This window comes from Amphiura filiformis, chromosome 17, assembly GCF_039555335.1.
Source record: "Amphiura filiformis chromosome 17, Afil_fr2py, whole genome shotgun sequence".
NCBI classification, from domain to species: domain Eukaryota; kingdom Metazoa; phylum Echinodermata; class Ophiuroidea; order Amphilepidida; family Amphiuridae; genus Amphiura; species Amphiura filiformis.
This window is the reverse complement of record NC_092644.1, coordinates 36,093,657-36,113,607: the sequence shown is the minus strand read 5'-3', so window position 1 is coordinate 36,113,607 and position 19,951 is coordinate 36,093,657. Positions and strand designations below refer to the sequence as shown.

The 19,951-nt window shown below is 38.0% G+C and overlaps 1 protein-coding gene across 1 annotated transcript in view; it reads left to right on the top strand.

The window, feature by feature from the left end:
* The window catches only part of LOC140137710 (cholesterol 7-desaturase nvd-like), a 36,555-nt gene that overhangs the window by 8,683 nt on the left and 7,921 nt on the right, over nt 1–19,951 (top strand). The window contains exons 2-4 of the mRNA XM_072159470.1: nt 9,851–10,039; nt 11,417–11,595; nt 11,880–11,974. Of these exons, the coding sequence (XP_072015571.1) occupies nt 9,851–10,039; nt 11,417–11,595; nt 11,880–11,974 (463 nt within the window). The remainder of the gene's footprint in view (nt 1–9,850; nt 10,040–11,416; nt 11,596–11,879; nt 11,975–19,951) is intronic.

Here is a 19,951-nt window from a genome sequence, read left to right as displayed (position 1 = left end):
TCAGAAATGTTGTCCAAGGACATATTTTCAACATACCTGAAGTTGATGGTGGGGCAAAATGTCTGACATTGGTTTTCAGGGGGGTCAAAATGTACAAAAAATGTACAATTGGGGTTTTGCATGGGTAATATCTCAGCTAAAAGTATTCTAATAGTAGGCTCAATATTGGATAAGAGTAATGTCCTACCAAAGGGCTCTGACTGGCAAAAAAATGGACAGTAAAATTATTTTTACTTTTGGAGTTTTGACCCCCCCAAAGTTGGTCCTGGATGGACGTAGTTGCATTTTGAGGGCCCTATATCTTTTAAAGTAAAGGAGTTGCCAGATTTGAATTCTACACAAATACGTACCCCAGAATACATACTTTTCAAAGTTGTAAATGGTTCCCTTTATACATTTATGGACCTCCAAACGTTGTCTTTCGCGTTGCGACACATTTTTACGCTGACCCCCTAAATTTCAAATTGATGCCACGGGAAAACGAAATGGAGTATGAAGCTCAAATTTTCGGAATTTTACTTTCTCATTAATATCTACCACCACACAGAAAAAGAAAAAAAATTGAAGAGGTGCTGCGGTGCACATCCCTGGAGTTGACATGGAATGGGTCTTAATTATTAATTATAATTATGAATTTGACTGATAACAACGCATTACATCTTTATTCCGCCCAAAATAACATCGTTTATAGGTGCCAAAAACGTCAAGAATTCCGCTGGTGCGGAAAAGTTGACAAAAATGGGTGAACCTTCATTGCAAACGCATTTTTATATCAATAACCAATTATTTACCACCCCCACACATCCTCTGCCATGGGCAGATGCATATGGGGACCTAGAACTGGGGCCAAACATTATTTATGTAAAACCGGGGTGGATGCATAGATCTGAATTTGGGTCAGTCGATTTAAATAGAGCTACGTTAAGGGATGTGCCTATAGGAATAAAGACCAAACAAACATATTCTTGTTTATGCCATAATATTGTAGTCTTTCAACCCTTTCACAACTTCAGCTGTGCAACTTACAAAAATTCCCGCTGAAAAGTGGTTCTTTTAATTTTAGAAAATAAATGAAAAATCGCTCTGGACTTTTAGTACTGATTATACTGTAAACGATCACAGACTATTTTGTACTGATCATACTATAAACTATTGTGACGTCATTGCCAGACAGTTTGTCTGTATTATGGCTATTGTTCCTTGTCTGGAAATATGTTCGGGCTTTATGTTATGTTCAGGGGCCGTGTTTTTAAAACTCCCGCCTCATCACAATAAGGCATAGGACAGTGTACTGATCGCATTGAGTTCAGTCAAGCATATATTCCAGACCAATCCCTTTTCGCCTCATTAAATATGTGTCACATTAGGTCAGGGACGCTATTTATAATGGTTCGAATCCTTTTATTTGAGGTCAATAGATAAAAGAGAGGCATTGAATTGAATCAACACAGGTGTTGCTCTAGATATGATCATCAAATATCCCATAGCAGATTTCACACAGGAGGCGGCTCTTGCTCATTCATAGCGCTCAAAATTCCATATTGTAATAATATTGGTGATTACAATCTTAGCAGCGGATAGGTGTGCGCCGTGTTCGGCTGCAACCGGCCTAGTTGATTCATAGCGCTATATAAATCTAACATGAATTTAATTTTGTATATATATTTTCAGGGCCGGATTTACCTTTTTGGGGCCCTGGGCCAGGCCAAAATTCGGAGGCCCCCAAACTCACCATGGGGAAGGCATGTGCACTCAAGTGACCAAGTTTTGGTTTACAAATAACGGGCCTACAATAAGATGGGTTTTACTAAGACATTTGCGCAAGAAGCGAGAGAAACATTTCGATTTCAGACAATTTTAGCCCAAAATGAAGGTGAATTTTGTTATAATTATAAAAGGCCAGTGGGCGCGAAGCGCGTAAAATTTGCAATGTTAGCATATTTTGGTGCAAAATATGGTGTATTCAGGCTAAAAAGAAACATGCGCATGCCAGATTGGGGCCCCCAGATTTCGGGGGCGCTGGGCCCTGGGCCCTGGTCCATCTGACCCAATGGTAAATCCGGCCCTGCATATTTTATAAATATTTTTTGTTAACATTATCTAATGTGATGCTTAGGACTACTACATGTGGAACCGATGCGAAAGGCCGGGTCTGCAAAATAATGATCAGTGCATGATGGCTGTAGAGATTTAGCTTCATCATGTCCATGTTCAGTGTAATCAAATGAAATACTAAGCCTATATAGCTGGATATCATAAAATCGTGGAAAATGGTATCGCCTATCGCAAACCACCAAATCTGTCGTAGGTTTGAATTGCCAATATAAAAACCGTGAATTTAGTGTCACACATCTACGACTTGGTTTGAAATAAGGCGAGCCTGACGCCAGCTGACGCCATTAACAGTTTTGGGAATATAGCACACCGTTCGGTGTGCAAACTTGTGCTAAAATGCCATTAAATAACTAAAATCGGATTACTGGAATAATACCAAACAGCAACGGACATTGAGTAAGGACTACGTGAGAAGTTTGGGGTAAGTAAAACATTTCCTTGTTATAAAAAACAGCCAAAAAGCTGTCCAAAATTGCACAAGGCGATATATCTTAGACGTTCGCCTTTTGTATCTCTTTCCTTGTTGGAAAGGTATAACGTTGTGGAGATAGGAACATGTACGACCATCCGGGACCTACTCTGCCATGTTTGGCTGAGTAACGCTACGTTGAACACGGTCTTTTGTGCCTATGTAAATTATCCTCTGACAGGTATTGTGTTGAGAAATGACCTCACGACTTTCACGTGCTTGGAATTGTACCATTGACATTTATCAAATTTTGACGTTCGGACAACGATCGGATCTTTCTATATATGCAGATCATATTCGTTAGCCTGATATCTGGCCTTTAAACTTACCAATATTCTTCAGAAACTTGCTCATACTTCTTTACGGTATGAAATAGACGACATTTGTGTGATATTGGCAATGTCAAAGGTTACGATAATCTGGACTATTCTACTTTACGGGGGAGTCCGAAAATGAACTTTGGCAGGGGCTGAAATGCATTTTTACTAGCGCAATCTCTGTTTGTAACTAAAGCATTTGGAGTTCCAAGACAATCCAGCGTGTATTTTTATTCCAACGGGCGGCCGGCCGGTCGGACATGCGTGAGTTATTCTCGTTTTATACAGGTGTTTTACGTTTCATGTTAATTTACTATTCCTAGTCCACTACTCCGTCATTTATCCACCCCACAAGTAAAATGGACATGACGACCCCGAGATGTGGCGAGGTCAGATGCGGTTGCATGATGGTATAATTGAAGACCGAATTAAAAAGACTAGTTTGCGTCTGACGTCAGGGCAAATGCGTGACGTGATTGGTTACTGACCTGCGCAGTACGGCATTTTTGGTCTGGTTGACAGGACGTCATACGCAAACTAGTCTTTTCAATTCGGTCTTCAATTATAGGGAAGATTTCGCATCAGGTCAAGAGGTCAAATGATGCCAATGATGTAAATAACGGAAGAACCGAACAATTCCCTCCAAGTAAATGCAAGCGTTTTCACGGCAAATCAACAGGGATCGTCGAATTGAAGGTAACACAAATGGGTACAATATGATGGTCAATATTGAGGTTCATTTAAATAGGTAGGGAAAGTGTGCATAAATATGAAAAATATGTTTTTCAAATGGAATTTTACAGCTCTTGCGGTGACCCACGAACACAATGAAAAGGTCAATTTTCATCATTTATTTGTTCTGTTGCGTTCAACCATCTCCAACAATTTTTTCAATGTAAGTGCCTCTGGCCCTAGTGGAAGTAAAAACGGATACTATGGCCAGAGTTCTAGGGCTAATATATCTCGAAACTAAATGTTGAGAGGGCCTACGCTGATTCTTTTAATTCTAGTTTAAAATATATCCGTCACCTGCAGTCTGATATGGTATCTATGGTTTCATCCAATTCTTGGGAACTAATGTGGAAGGTATTTTGGTTAAAAAACCCGATACTGTTAAAAATATCGATATTTATGCAAGCGACATTTCTATCGTGTAAAATGCATTGAAAATTGTCGGCTAAAGAGTGCATAAATAAAAATCGCGAACAGTAATATCAACAATAACTATCTACATTCCAAGCGGAAACGCTTTTCAAAAACATACAACCTTTTTCGGGCAATCGCTGAAACCGAAATATGCAATTCTAGGCCATCTGTAAAAAAGTGCGTGAACGTTTGTGACTATGAACTTGGGTCACCGAAACAAATGTTTATATTGGTGTCAGGCCTTTCAAATTGATACAATAATTAACCCCACAATAATGGCTTTCATTTTAACCGTTATTTGTTAAACTGCGATTTTTACTTTTTTAGAAATCAAAGAACGTATCAAAAAACTTTTTGTAGATCGCTTAAAAATGGCCCCATCCCTTAATATGGAAACATTCACTTGTACATAGGTTATGTTTGTAAGCCTATTATTAGGGATGCCCACTGTCCATACAGTTTCCACTAGAACGATTTTTCCTCTCTTGTTCATCTTTTCAGATTTAAGGGGATTATTTATAAAAGGGGATTATCCTCTACACGTAAACACAAACATTACAGTTACCATTGTGTTTTTTATACCTCGATAGAGTATTTGTGTCATTCCACTCAATATTTTATCAGACTTGTACGGAGATCAAAAAGGGCAAACATAAAATTATAGTAAATAATTTGTAGTTAAAGATAAGAAGGAAGGAACTCAGGAAGGGAAGGGAAGGGAAGGGAAGGGGAGGTTTGCACCAGTTTGCATTTAGTTAATAATGAAGCCAATTCTACTTACATCAAACAACCGTGAAGGGAAGGGAAAAGGAAGAGAAAGGAAGGAGAAGGGAAGAGAAAGAGGAGGAAGAAAATAATAGAGAAAAGAAGAGAAGGGAAGGGAAGAGGAAGGAAGGAAAGAAGAAGAGAGGGGAAGAGGGAGAGGAGAAAAATAGAGAAAAGAACATTTTAATTATAATTGCTATTTTTTGATCTGTCTACACTACACTATGCCCGGGCACTATTCATTTATTTATTAATTAATCTTGTTTGAATTAAGAGGCCTGTTGCTCTCGAAATTATCTTATCTTATCAATACGAGTGTCTATTTAGTTACACCAAAAAGGTCGATGATATAACCATATAGATCGGATGATTTTGAAATATTAATAAATAAATAAATGTCGGTGATTTAACGTGCGCTACACCTAAGTACCAGCACACTTCAACAATTATTCCGCTGCCATTAGGATATATCAGAATCATTTCCGCTTCCACAAGTCCGCAACTGATGCGCAGGTACTCTCAGCTGACTTAGATTGTGATTACCCCAGCAGCTCCCCATTTTACACCTGGGTGGAGTGAAGCAATTGGGAATTAAGCCGTCTTGCCCAAGGACGCAACACACTGGCCGCGGTGGGGGTTCGAACCCACAACCTTTCGATTATGAAGCTCGCGCCCTAACCATTGGACAAATAAGCTTGTTTTACACCAAGATCTTAATAGTTATGTGCAGGTCTTGTTGCATTTTAGTTCACTAACATTTTAATATTGAATTCACACCATCAAACATCTTTACAAAAATGAATATAATAATGTTATAATAATTTAGAATGTGTACCATAGCCGCTTGGAGTAAATTAATTCGTTTGCTTCGTTTATTTGACGGGCCATTGGAGTTAACTTTAGAGATCCGTCAACTTTGAACTTGTTTTTCATAATAATCATTATATATACATAATTTTTGTCAATATTTTTGAAAGCAACTGGTTTAAGGGGTCCTTAAAAGGGCAGAAAATCTGATAGCATTGTTTCAAGTATTGCATGTGGTGAACTAGGTGAATGCTATCTGGCTATACAAAGTTTTTACTTGATCACAAAAAGATATATACAGGGTGAGTCAAAAAAAGTGCAATAGAAAAAAGAATCTATTTTAATTTAAGAACAGAGTTGAAACTTTTAGGTTTTAAAACATTTTATAACTGATATATCCATTAGTGACCTTGTCTGAAAAATTTATGGAATTAGCATTTACCGTTTTGTTTTTATGACACATTTTAAAGCGATACTCAATTTAAATGTTTATCCAAGAGACATCTAAAATTTGAATGTCAGCTCACTCGGTGTAAGGAAGATTTGGAACAACTGTCATTTTCTTAACCTTTAAGGCATTGAAATAAAATGGAGCACCCAAAGTGTTATTGCCCTTAGTCATGTTTAAGGAGAAGAAACATTATTTGTTGTTATTTTCATTTTACCTTTACTTTAAAGATGTTTATTCTCTATCAAAAACATACAAATTTATAGGCGGGTTTTTCAAAATGTCGAAATGAAATGCACACAAAAGTGGAGTGAATTACAAAATATCAAGTAAGTTGGACATATTGGAATTAAAAAAACTGTTGGAGTCGAGTGAGGTATGAAGGACTTCAAGTAATGTTATAAAGTTTGTTTGAACAGAAAAAAATAACGCAAAAATCAACCTTGCTTAAGTTACAACCAGTTGCTGGTGCCTTTATCGTGCATTGTGTACTCTCATTCATACGGAAGTAACTAAGGGCCATGCGGGTTAGTCCAGGCAAAGTCAGGAAGTCGTGAACACAAGCCAACACAAGCGGCGCTTGAGTTCTTGTGTTCTTGAGTTCAAAGTCAGGAAGTCGTGAACACAAGCCAACACAAGCGGCGCTTGAGTTCTTGTGTTCCTGAGTTCAAAGTCAGGAAGTCGTGAACTCAAGCGGCGCTTGAGTTCTCTTGTGTTCCTGAGTTCAAAGTCAGGAAGTCGTGAACTCAAGCGCGGCTTGTGTTCACGAGTTCCTGACTTTAAAGTCGTGAAGTCAGGACCTCAAGCGCGGCTTGTGTTCACGAGTTCCTGACTTTAAAGTCATGAAGTCAGGAACTCAAGAACACAAGCGCGGCTTGAGTTCACGAGTTCCTGACTTTGAACTCAGGAAGTCAGGATCTCGTGATCCTGTGTTCCTGACTTGAAGTCAGGAAGTCAGGAACTCAAGCGTGGCTTGAGTTCACGAGTTCTTGACTTTAAGTCAAGAAAATAGGATCTCGAGATAACTAAAGTGGATGGGCTTACAATTAAACTACTAACGCCGTGAAAATTGAACAGATTTCATGAGTTCTTGAGATCCTGAGTTGTCTTAACTATTTCTTTATTTTGATATCTTTACTATCTCTTTTTTTCAAACTGGCTAAGTCAGGAACACAAGAAGTCGGGATTTGTGATCACAAGATCCTGACTTCTTGCGTTACAAAGCGAACTCACGTGGCCCTTAGTTACTTCCGTACATTCAAAATACATGGTATCTCGTGGACAAATAATGAAATTGGATATCGCAGCAAAATGACTCACAAAAATTAAACGGTATTTGTGATTCGCTTCATTTTTTCACAGAAGGTCACAATTGAGTGTGGCATTTATAGAAACTTTCAATAATGGGAAAGTTCAACTTGGTTCTTACATAAATTTCGATTCTTTACTCTATTGCACTTTTTTTGACTCACCCTGTACAACAAATATTAATAAGTGCAATTTGTTGTCTCGTTGTTTGGCTCGATAGGTTAGTTTGTATGGATGATTATTTTTGTTTTTTGTTTGTTTATTTATTCGCATGGGAACAAGTGAACACGGAACAAGGGCACATGCCACAAGGGAACAGCCTATGGATACGGGGCCTAAGGGTTACAAGAATGACAGAATTAGGGTTAGAACTATATAATTAGGGTTAGGTATGAATAGCTAAAAATACGGAACAGGTGTACTCTGTTGAATATTCAATCAAAGAAACAAATTACTCCCGACGCCAGAAAAACCTGAAATATAAGAAATAAAGATTTTTTTAATTGTAGAGTTAGAATATTTTTATAACCGACGTTAAAATAACATTTAATGTCGGGTTATATGCAGGTCATAAAAAGGTTTATACGAAAAACACACTATAGGCCTATACAGTAACATTCTAAAAATGTTGTCAAAATTTTATTGAAAAATATTTTTGGCAAACATTTTTGCAAAACATTTTGTCAATTTTAAAAATACACCGTTAAATTGTTTTACATCACATTTTCAAAAATGTTTTTTGAATGTTATTAAAACGTTTTATACCCGTTATACAACCCAAGGTTTTATACCCTTTATATAACCCAACGTTACATACCCTTTATATAATCCAACGTTTCATACCCTTTATATAACCCAACATTTCATACCCTTTATATATCCAACGATGCATACCCTTTATATAACCCAACGTTTTATACCCTTTATATAGGCTAATTAACCCAACGTTTTATACCCTTTATATAACCCAACGTTTCATACCCTTTTATATAACCCAACGTTACATATCCTTTATATAACCCAACGTTTTATACCCTTTATATAACCAAATGTTTTATACCCTTTATTAATCCAACGTTTTATTCCCTTTATGTAACCCAAGGCGTTTTATACCCTTTATCATGTTTATATGTGACGTGTCATGTCAAAAGGAGACACTTTTGGGCAGGATCGTAAATGGAGAAATAGACAAAAATCTGCCTAGGGTGATTTTTTCACAATTTGGGTTTATTGCGAATTTGTGATGCTATTAATGTTTAAAATATTGTCTAATAGTTTCAGACTGGAATATAACTGGCATCTTGTATTTTTTGAGACATTTTCAAGGTAATTCCTACTCTCACCATTGTCAATAATATTTTTAAAGGCCGATATCTCAATTTCCAATTTTATAATACCATAACTTACAAACTCAATATCTTCGCTTAGGAATGTCCGATTTCACTGGTGAAAACGGCGTTGTGGAGCAAAATATCTCTTTATTTAAGATATGTAAAACCCTCAAAATTGATAACCTGCCCAAAAGTGTCTCCTTTTGACATGACACGTCACATATAACCCAACGTTTCATACTCTTTAGGCCAATATAACCCAATGCTTTATACACTTTATACAACCCAACGTTTTATACCCTTTAGATAACCCAACGTTTCATACCCTTTATATAACCCAACGTTTCATACCCATTAATATACCCCAACACATTATTGTTCAACACATCAACCTTACATCCACATTAGCCTGATTCTGAGAAAAATCAAGGTTTTGATTTTTAAGGGGCGTCCAGCCTCCGTCCTCTCATTTCTTTTAGTGAAAGGATACCTAATATCACATGCAAATGAACTTTTGAAACAAGTTCAAAGGGTGCTACCGAATTTGAAACTTATGCATGTGAATTCAGTGGGATTTTTTGGTATTATTTTGTTTGCTATTTTGGCATGCCACTAACAATGATGATCTATGTTTTATCATGTTTATATAATAATCGCTGTCAAACTCGACATGAGGGAGAGATATATATATAGAGAGGCTTTTAATACATTAATGAAAGAAAAAGAAGATTAAATTCCATCCAGAGAGAGGTAATTTTAAAGAAACTGCTCAACTGCATAGGGACCAGCAGTAAAAGGAACAGTCATTTTTAAGTGAAAGTACTGGACAATGCTATTTAATGATTGCACTCCCTCTGCAAGCATTTCGAGTTTTGTTTGTGTTTTTGAAGGCAATTTTGACCTTCAAAGTTCCAAGTCCGGTAGCGCACTCCAAACTGTATTCAAAAGTGATAAAAATTTTGCATGCTGTAAATTTTTACTAAAATGAATAAAATTAGAGGATGACCTGTTACAAAATTAAAATTTGGTTTAGTCAGAATCAGCTTAAACCACCTGATGACATTATGAAGAGAAGAGGAAATTATGGACGTATGAGGTGTGAGATTCTTAATAAATGTTTGTTTCTATACCATGTTATGTACAGGTACAGAATTAGCCGTTTACAGAGGAGAAAATGGACAAGCCTACATTGTGGATGCTTATTGTCCTCATTTAGGGGCAAACCTGGGGGTCGGAGGACTGGTCAAAGGTGACTGTATAGAATGTCCCTTCCATGGATGGATCTTTAGAGGATCAGATGGAAAATGTGTGGATATTCCATATACACAAAAAGGTAACATTGATGTTATTATAATTATTACGTTACTGATATTCATAATACGAATCATGATTATGAGATCACAAAGTTCTCGGATAATATGAAACTACCAAGATAAAGAAAATTAAACTGGAATACTTTATTACTGTTATATTTTATCTGAAAGCTTTCGGAATGTATATCACTATTCTGTCGGTCCAACATCCGGGCTATCTCTAGTCTCGGGCCTAAACTGCGTGTGGCTCACGGTTTGTTATGAACAACAGAAACCGCCTGTGAAGGAGGCTACATAGCGATGATGTTGGAGTGACATTCAATTTCGGAAAAAACGACACTCGACCATGGAATTTAATTATAAGCTTGTCAGTATATAAACGGTAAATCAAGTAAGTTTCTTCCACTCTGAAGACTTAGAAACGGTTGTTTGATTCCACTGACTATTTGCGATCAAAATTTACATAACACCAATGACAGAAATCATCAACAAAAATCGAATCAGGGACTTGTTTTCACTCGACCGCGAGTCGCATCATCAACCGGAAGTGACGTGGCACGGACCGACAGAATTCTGAGATCCTTGTTCACTCGGTTGATGGACTGATGAAATAATGCTTGATAAATCGCGACGCGAGTCACGTGACATGCTCTGACGCAGTAAGGAGTTCAAAGCTCCGGAAAGTCTGTGGCGGCCCTGGTTCTTGTTTAAATCATTATTACTTGTCCTGATGTGAATGAATTCTTTCTCGCCACTCCTGAACCAATCCGTTTCAAACTATCAAGGTGTTGTCAGAAACCAGAATTAGCACAGACTCCAAAAAATGAGAAGTTGTGATTTCTTTGGTCTTGTTGCTAATACACCCGTCTTACTATTAAAATGCACTCTCATGTGAAGTGATTTTGAATTATATAATAATAGACGGAAGTCATAAGCAAGGATAAAGAACTGCAACCTGTCAATATTGTACTTGGAGTTCATACGGTGCTTTTCGGAGGCATCATTTCTTCAGCAGATAAGAGGCAATATATTCGGGTAACCGTTTGCAATAATTCTGATACTCCGATATTATATAGCGTCCTACCAGAAGTCTGAGCTATACTCCTTATTACGACAATTTGTTTCATAAGCTTGTCAATGGTGAACCTGTTGAAGCTCTCAATCATGTCAGTTGCTTACTTGCTTAGACCAAGAACATTAGGAGAGATAAATATAAAGTTGTGAGAACATTTGTGAATGCAATGACTTCAATAAGTACATCTAGGAGCTTATTAAGCAGTGTTAAGCAAGAATGGAACAGGGCACATGTCTCATCAAACAAGACTTTCTACCTTTTTTTTTATAGCGACACACAAGCATTTATAACAAGTGTATTTGATTTGATTGTTTCGTTTTAGTTCCATCCTTTGCCAAGACGAAAGCGTGGAGATGCGTGGAAGTTAACGGTGAAATCATGTTGTGGTTTCACGCGGAGGGAGAAGAACCAGATTGGTTTCCACCAGAAATTGAAGGAATCAAGAATGGAGAATTGAAATACCACGGGTTCACTGAACACTATGTCAATGCACATATTGAGGTACATAAAAACACCAAAAACATAAAAACAACAACAACAAAAAACATTAAAATAAAACAAAAAACTATTAGAAATATTGAATTATTTTTTCTAATAGTCTACCTGCGGATCAATCAAAGACGCAATTGCAGAACATAGAGAATTAACGACAGGCAGGTCCAATATTTTCAGTAGAGATACCGGCGCAACTCATTCTTAGTCAGTTAAATATTATTTTAATAACTATAAATTAATACTAATTCAAATATGTTTAAACATCTTTCCTTTGCATTTTCCATGAACAGGAGATTCCCGAGAACGGTGCGGATCTAGCACACCTGTATCATTTACACACACCATTCTTAGCAGCTGGTAGGGATCTTAGATACCATTTCACATGGTAAGTTACACTCTACCTGGAGAGGGGGAGTATTCGATTTTTTGCACGGGGTTGTGTCACCCATATTTCGGATGCTGACTTTCTACTATGTAAGTTTTGCAACAAATTTACCCAAATACACCCAGTTGCATGGGCACATTGCTCTCCACTGAAACCCCAATAATAGTATACTAAAATTACTGAAAAGGTAGGCCGACCCCCAAAACCGCGACACATGCACTCACACATATATAATGAAAGAGACAAAAAGACTAGTTCGCATCTGAAATTCTGACAACAAGCCAGAAAATGCCGCACTGCGCAGGTCGGCAACCAATCACGGCGCGCCCATATGGAAAGGTTTCTATACGATTCTCTTATAAACCATCTATGCACAAGCAAGTTAGATTTAAACTGTCATTCAACACAACATATATTGAGATAGTTACCTCAATATTTCGATGTGTACAACACACATCCTCATCAGGAGGACTCTGGCAATGAGGAACTGATGGAGTTGAATGTCCTGCTCTCGACCTTTGATGTCCTTTCTATTGATCAGGGCATTATTGATTAGGGCATTATATAATGAAGGGAGCTCAAGTCCTTGATCACGGTTGAGTGCTGGAGTGTGTATTCTGATTTGAAGGGCCTTCCGCACCAGACGGGGGTATTCTCTGTCTTCACGATTCAAAACCTTGACATTATCCCAGTCAATTTGGTGATGAGTATCTGTACTGTGTTCAGACACGGCAAATGGTGTCCTGCTGGGGGTATATGCAGCCACAGCGTTTTTCAATTGGAACTGGGTCCTTAGGTGACACACGGATTTTGCGAAGAGTCGTGTGGGGTTTAAAGCTGGTGGCTACCCCGTAGGTTTTGAATATACGCTGAAGTTTTTGCGGGATGCCATCTAGAAAGGGTAGGGTGATGAAAGTCTTGTTGCTTGGTTGAGGGAGGTCAGATGTTGGTTCCGGAAGGTTGGAATTTTGAGTGGGGGGTTTATTTCGACTGGTGGAAAGGTCGAAAGCCCACTGGCGGTACCCACAATTTCCAAGCGCACCCTTGATATGTTCAATCTCCTTTTCCCTTTCTTCGGGATCGGTGACAGCGGTATTAGCTCTGTGAGTGAGAGTTCTTATGGACTCGAGCTCCCTTCATTATATAATGCCCTAATCCTATCAATAGAAAGGACATCAAAGGTCGAGAGCAGGACATTCAACTCCATCAGTTCATCATTGGAGTCCTCCTGATGAGGATGTGCGTTGTACACATCGAAATATTGAGGTAACTATCTCAATATATGAAGAGCTTTGTTTCAAAACCCCTTACATCCACTTTTGGCCAAATTGAGTTATTGGCATAATATTACAGTGTGGGTAAAAATACACATTTTGGTGGTTGTTTGACCTTCATACTACCTTCCCTTCCGGAGTTATCGCATATTTCCCGTTTGGGAAATCTTGGGGAATTTCCGGAAATCTGAACTTAAAATGAATATAGACTTGTTTTGTTTTAATTTGTTTGATGTATAATGGTAGCCTGGAATGTTCTTTACCTATTAAAACCAATAGGAACTGTTTTTGGGTCACTATGTTTGAAAAAAATCATTTTAATTAACAAAAGGTGTAGCTTCGGAAATACCCAAAAAATGCCATTTTCCCGAATTTAATTAGAAATTCATAATTATAAAAGTAAATGAGATATTTCAATTTTTCTTTTTGATTTTCAAAGCATTAGCCAAGTTACATAATGTAGTGCAAACAAATGGGCTCAAATTTGATTGCAAAGGTGGTTTCTAGAAAAGGGGTAAATTTATTTTGTTGCAAAACCCCTTACATCCACAAAAGGTGCGACATAAAAAAAATAATAAAATAAATAGGAAGGCTTGAAAATTGTCCCAAACCTATTCTTTTAGTTTCTATTCATCAACACTTTATCCAACCCCAAATTAAATCAAATCGAACAAGTAATACTTGCACAATTTAAAAAGGCTGTTTTTTTTCAAAAAGTCAAAAGTGGATGTAAGGGGTTTTGCAACAAAGCTCTTCATATGTTGTGTTGAATGACAGTTTAAATCTAACTTGCTTGATTATCTACCAACACGTATGAGCATACACAGTGACATCTATGCACAGTTTCCACCTCGATACACCTGAGCACACATTTTCGCCCAAGAGCTTCCAAGCAAGCAGTGAATTATCTCTACACAGTCTTTGATTACACTACACGGTTGAGTGCATAGCATCGTAAGAGCTGTGGAGCTTCTAGCTGGAAAATGGGCCTCTGTGATTGGTTTTTGTCAAAACCCTGCATCCAATCAGATTTTTTTTAAATATCGAACGAAAGCTAACACTTAACACTTTTTCTCATTAGGTCAACAGATAACGCAATTCAATGTTTATAGCAAGGCGAATGTGGTAAATCTGTTGAAATCGACCTATCCCAGCACAGTTTTTGACCAAAATGTAGGTTTTAAAAGTCAAAACCTCAAGTGTTCCTTACAACATTTGTCAAATTTTATGTCATTAAATGAAAAGACACACTTATATTGTCCATATACTAGCGTCATTAGAATGAGCAATGGCCAAATCTTGTGCAAAAGTTACTATTTTCGCCTGTTTTGTCATACGGTTGTAAATTCAATGAACTATGACTTTGCTAATATAAAGAGCGCTTACAAATTGATATGTTTGCCCTGACGTCAGACGCGACCTGTCTTTCATTTATAGGTTAATGAACGCGTATTACTTGTTGGGAGAGAAATTAGACTAAATAATGCACGCGAGCTGATGTTGATGCGTCCAGGGGCGGATTTAGAGGGGCGCACCCGGCGCAAGCACCCCCAGACAAACGCGCACCCTCTATTGTTTGCAGAGCGGCGCCTGACTTTGTGTATTTTTGCAGAGCGGCGCCTGACTTCGTGTGGGCGCCGAGCCGCCGCCGCCGCAGCGGTGGCTCGGCGCCCACTCTATTGAAAATTCCTGGAAATGCCCTGGCGTCAAATGCACTCCCCCCGAGGGGGGAGTGCATTAGACGCATCAATATCAGCGCAAGTGCATTATTCTGTATAATTTCTCGAGCAACTAGTAGTCTAGTAATCGCCGTATTTAGTTATAAAAATTCCACAATGGACAGAGTGGGCTAGGCTAGCTGAATAGCTCAATCGGTTAGCGCATTGTGCTTTGGCAAAAATATCTACAAAAAATTTCACGTTCCCCCTCGCGTCCGCTCAAAATTTTCGCATTCCCCCTTGTTTTCCCATTTTTCTCCATTTAAAATTTAACCTTCCCCTTCCTGGTTCAACTAAAAATGTCAGGTTCCCCCCTCAAGACCACAAAAAAATTTCGTGTTCCCCCTAAATTTACCCATTCCCCCCTGCTATAAATAACGATCGCTCCCCTAGGATAATCATCCCTGAAAACAGAAACATACAGTCATGCAGCGTACACTTAAGTGTGAAACATGTGTTTGAGCCTGTGTGTCTCAGGTTTCAACAAGAACACCACTTTTATGCAGGATACACCCCATGCAGCCTACGCCTATACGGTAGGTCTGACCAAACACGGAGAAGCTGAAGGTCACTCTGTACATTTATCTTCTACCTGACCAGCATGCAAATCCCTCAGAATTTAGACAACCGCAGGTCAAGGTTGTTTATGTCTTGTTCGGTATCGGCTTTAGGGGCAGAATGGATACGGTCACTATTATAATATTCTCTACTTTCAAAGAACAATTTATATTATATGTAGCCTAATACCAAGGGGGTGACACTAAATTCACGGTTGTTCTATTAGCAACGTAAAATCTATGAAAAATTCAGCTGGTTTACTAGCTAGAAAGTGAGGCCAGTTATCGATCCGTTATAGCTCGTTATGAATAATTCATGTTCGACCCCTTGGATCATATTAATTGAGTTTGGCAAATAACAACGTTGTTAGTTTTGCGAACTTTGCCTGTTCAATGAGAGTATAGCGCGCCCCCAATACACCTGGGCACAAAACAGGCGAAAACGATGCAGTTTAATTAAATGGCGGACGGGTATTCCCATCAGGCACCAGTGATATGTTTTTTCAAAGAAAGTCTTCTAATAGTCAAAATTAGGACTTGCTGTCAATAATATGAAGGAAATGTGTGACAGAGGCAAGGTGGGAAATACAAGTAGTATTTAAGTTATAATAACCTTTGATACCCGACCTGACCTTCCATCATGGCGCCTTATACGTCTTTATGTATTTCTATTATGCTCTCAAGTAAAATAAAATACCAATCTGCACTGAGCAGACAATGTTACTTGGCTCCCAGCATGAATTATTGATTTTATACGGAAGTAAAGAAATGCACAGTGTATGTACATGATGTGCGAGCATACTCCAAATATTTACGGTAAATCTGAATGGTGGTCACATGTTGACATATCATGTGTTCGGGAAATCACGTGGCAACATTTTAAGATTTCAGGCTTGTTTACTAGTTAATTGCCATTTGTACTCTTTATTATTTATCTTTGTTAATTAACATATATTTTAAATGCTGATAAATCGTGGTTGGCTGCCAATGATATCTGTTAAGTTCAACGTTTTATGAATATAATTCTACCACGCAGAGGGGGTCACGCAGCAGAATTTCACATCACCTGACTTAGCTACATTTAATATATTTAATATTAATTTTTTGTTATAACCAACTGGTACACGAAATATACTAGCTTATTACATATACAGAAAGGTGATTATCAGCCTTCACTCAGCAAATTGACATGCCCGGCATATGCAGCCATTCTCCGTCTGGATAACATTGACTGTCGCCCTCAATACGTCTGGGCACAAATTTAAATAACAATACGCTATTTACATATCAATGCGGCCTCATGCTAATTAAAGCTGCCCCATCCAGGAGTTCATCTATGCTAATACTCACAGGCTAATACTTTAGGATTGTGGAGACAGATACAGATATTGTTATTTGTTACATACACTATCCGCTATATTCTGCCTTTTAACATTTAAAGTTACCAATCATTGTGACATGCGCCCTTATTCACAAACACGAACTGCACGGGGTTTCCTAGCAAAACATGTATTTTTTCATAGTGACCAATGGTGACCGTAAAGTATGATATTTAGCATATGCAAAACTACATACTTTTGGAAAGTATGTTATTTTGCATATGCAAAATATCATATTTTGCAAAGGTATGTGGTTTTGCACGCAGCAACGGGAATTGTTGTTGTTGCTTGCCTGCCCAGAATGCAATTCACGTATAGAGGAATCCAAATTCACGCCTTCCTACACCTGACTAGCAGCCTTTAGTTGGGTCCCCGCCGGCTACAATGCATCCAAAATGTGTAATGATTCGGCCTTGGCGGAAATTTTAAACTGCATTCTATCACCCGTTTTACACCTTCCGCGAAAACACAGGTAGACAAAAGAATGTTTACAACACAATACAGTTCCAACAGTTGTGCAAATACTTACACCTAGAGAAGGTCGAGGAGGGTTAATAGAATAATACAATAGAGATCATTCCGCAGGTAATCCCGTCGCATCTATTCATAGATGTACAAAATTAATGGATGAACAAAAGGACTATGTATGCATAGATGCGACATGATTACCTCTATTGTATATATTATTCTATTAACCCTCCTCGTCTTTGCATCTTCTCCAGGTGTTAGGTGGCCTTTATTTGCACAATCGGGCGCTCAAAACCCCAGGTTGGTGCTAGCGGGAAACCAAAGATGGCCGACCAAATCCTGACCATGACTTGGCTCGTTGGATTCGTCTATAGACGAATCCAAATCCACGCATTCCTACACCTGACTAGCAGCCTTTAGTTGGGTAGCCGTCGACTACAATGCACCCAAAATGTGAAATGATTCGGCCTTGGCGGAAATTTTAAACTGCATTCCATCACCCGTTTTACATCTTCCGCAAAACACAGGTAGACAAAAGAAAATTTACAACACAATAGGCCCTACAGTTCCCTTCGGCAAAACACACAGCTTCTACATGGTCTATTCGCTATTGAAGTGACATAATAATCGGATTAACTACACGCTACAAATGGATGTACTTGTGAATAAAAGGACTATATATGAATAGATGCGACGGGATTACCTGCGGAATTATCTCCATTATTGCTGCATGTCCACACGTAATTACTATTACCGGACGTAACGTTTCGATCGGTCTTAACAGCTCTTAACCCTGGTCATCTTCAGCCTTAAATTTTCGGATTTAAAGCACATTACGTCGGATATAGTAATTTTTTTATATCCGACGCTCATTCACACTGCCACTTATATCCGATACTATTACCGACGTAATTTAAGTCCGACTGTGTGAACAAATTGTCGGATTTAAAGCACATTACGTCGGATATAGTTATATCCGACGCTAATTCACACTGCCACTTACATCCGATACTATTACCGACGTAAGTGATTTAAGTCCGACTGTGTGAACACGACTATAATGTCTGATGTTTAACTATTCAGTTAGCAGCCTGCACAACCGATTCTTTTGTTTGGCAAGGCTCACTCAGTCATTTAATGAGGCAATACAAACGATCGAATTTGGTGTTGAAATGAGCTAAATTTTTAGTTACACCTTTTCGATGTAAAATTAATTTTCTCGGCCAAATGAAAAGCAATCATTTTCATTTTTCAGTAAATGTCAGGAAAAATTGTAGTGCTTGATACTGTATTTTTTTTTTTCAAATTCTAGTGTTAAACTTAGGCGTGAAATTTAGTCATTTAGTGTAAGATTTTCGATTTTGATAGGCTTAAACTCTGTCCGCGAGCCTTTTTTGGATCAACCTTTTAGCTTTTCAAAGTAAGATAGTTCGCTAATGAAGGATTTTTCCCAACTTTCTAACGCACATCACCGTGAGCGATATATCATAGTTTTGTCAGAATTTGCGTTTTCATTTCACTATTTTAACTGCCGGCTGACCATTTTTCAAAATCAACGAGTGAAATCTAAGGCTAATACTAGCATTGTGGATCGATATCCCTGGGTTTAATAGGAATACCGGCATGGCTACCGTGTTGCTAGAACTTCAATATAGCAAAGAAATTCCCAGGCCTATAGCGCTCCTACTGATCATGTTTAACCAGAACACTCAATTGGGGATTTGGGCTACCAAATCGCTGGTCGGGCAATTTGCTTTCAATGGAAAATTGACCTGGATAAACAACAAAGGAAATATCGACTATTTCTGTTGGTTGCTCTCGAGATAAAAGTAATGAGTTAGACATTTTCGGAGTATGAAGGAAAAAGGGTAAAATAAAAACGGAAATTCTAACAAAACTATAATATATAGACCCCCACGATGTGCTTTACAGAGGTGGGAAATATCTTTCTTTAGCAAACTATATTAGTTTGAGACGCTAAAAATGAATTCCGTAAAAAGCTCGCGTGCGAACTGAAGGCCTATAAAAATCAAAAATATCACACTAAAAGACACAATTTGATGCTTAATTTTAACACCAGGATTTGTAAAAAAAATGTATATCCAAGCACCAAGTTTTAACTGACATTACTGAAGAAAAAAAAAAATTGCTTTATATTTGACCGAGAAAATTAATTTCATAGCAAAAAGGTGTATCTCTGAATTGTGCTGATTTTAACATGTATCGATCGACTTTCAGCGCGACTAAGCATTTCTAAAGAATCGGTTGTGCAGGCTGCTAACTGTATTTGCTTAAGAACGGCACAATACAGATAAAGCAGACAGATTTACTACATGTGGTACATGTATAGGCTACATATGTGACCGTCCACGACGAATGAGCCGTAAATTCCTCCACCAGTCAATTTTGTTTTATTTCGTGTTTAAAAATAAACATCATAAACTTAAAAATGGTATATCATTTGACTTCAAACGATATCCAGAAGCGGGGTTATGGTTAGTTAAACTTTGCTCCTTCAACAAAATTATAGCTTTTTTTCTTTTCTACGTGTGTCTCTTTTTCCACATTGCTGGCAATAAAT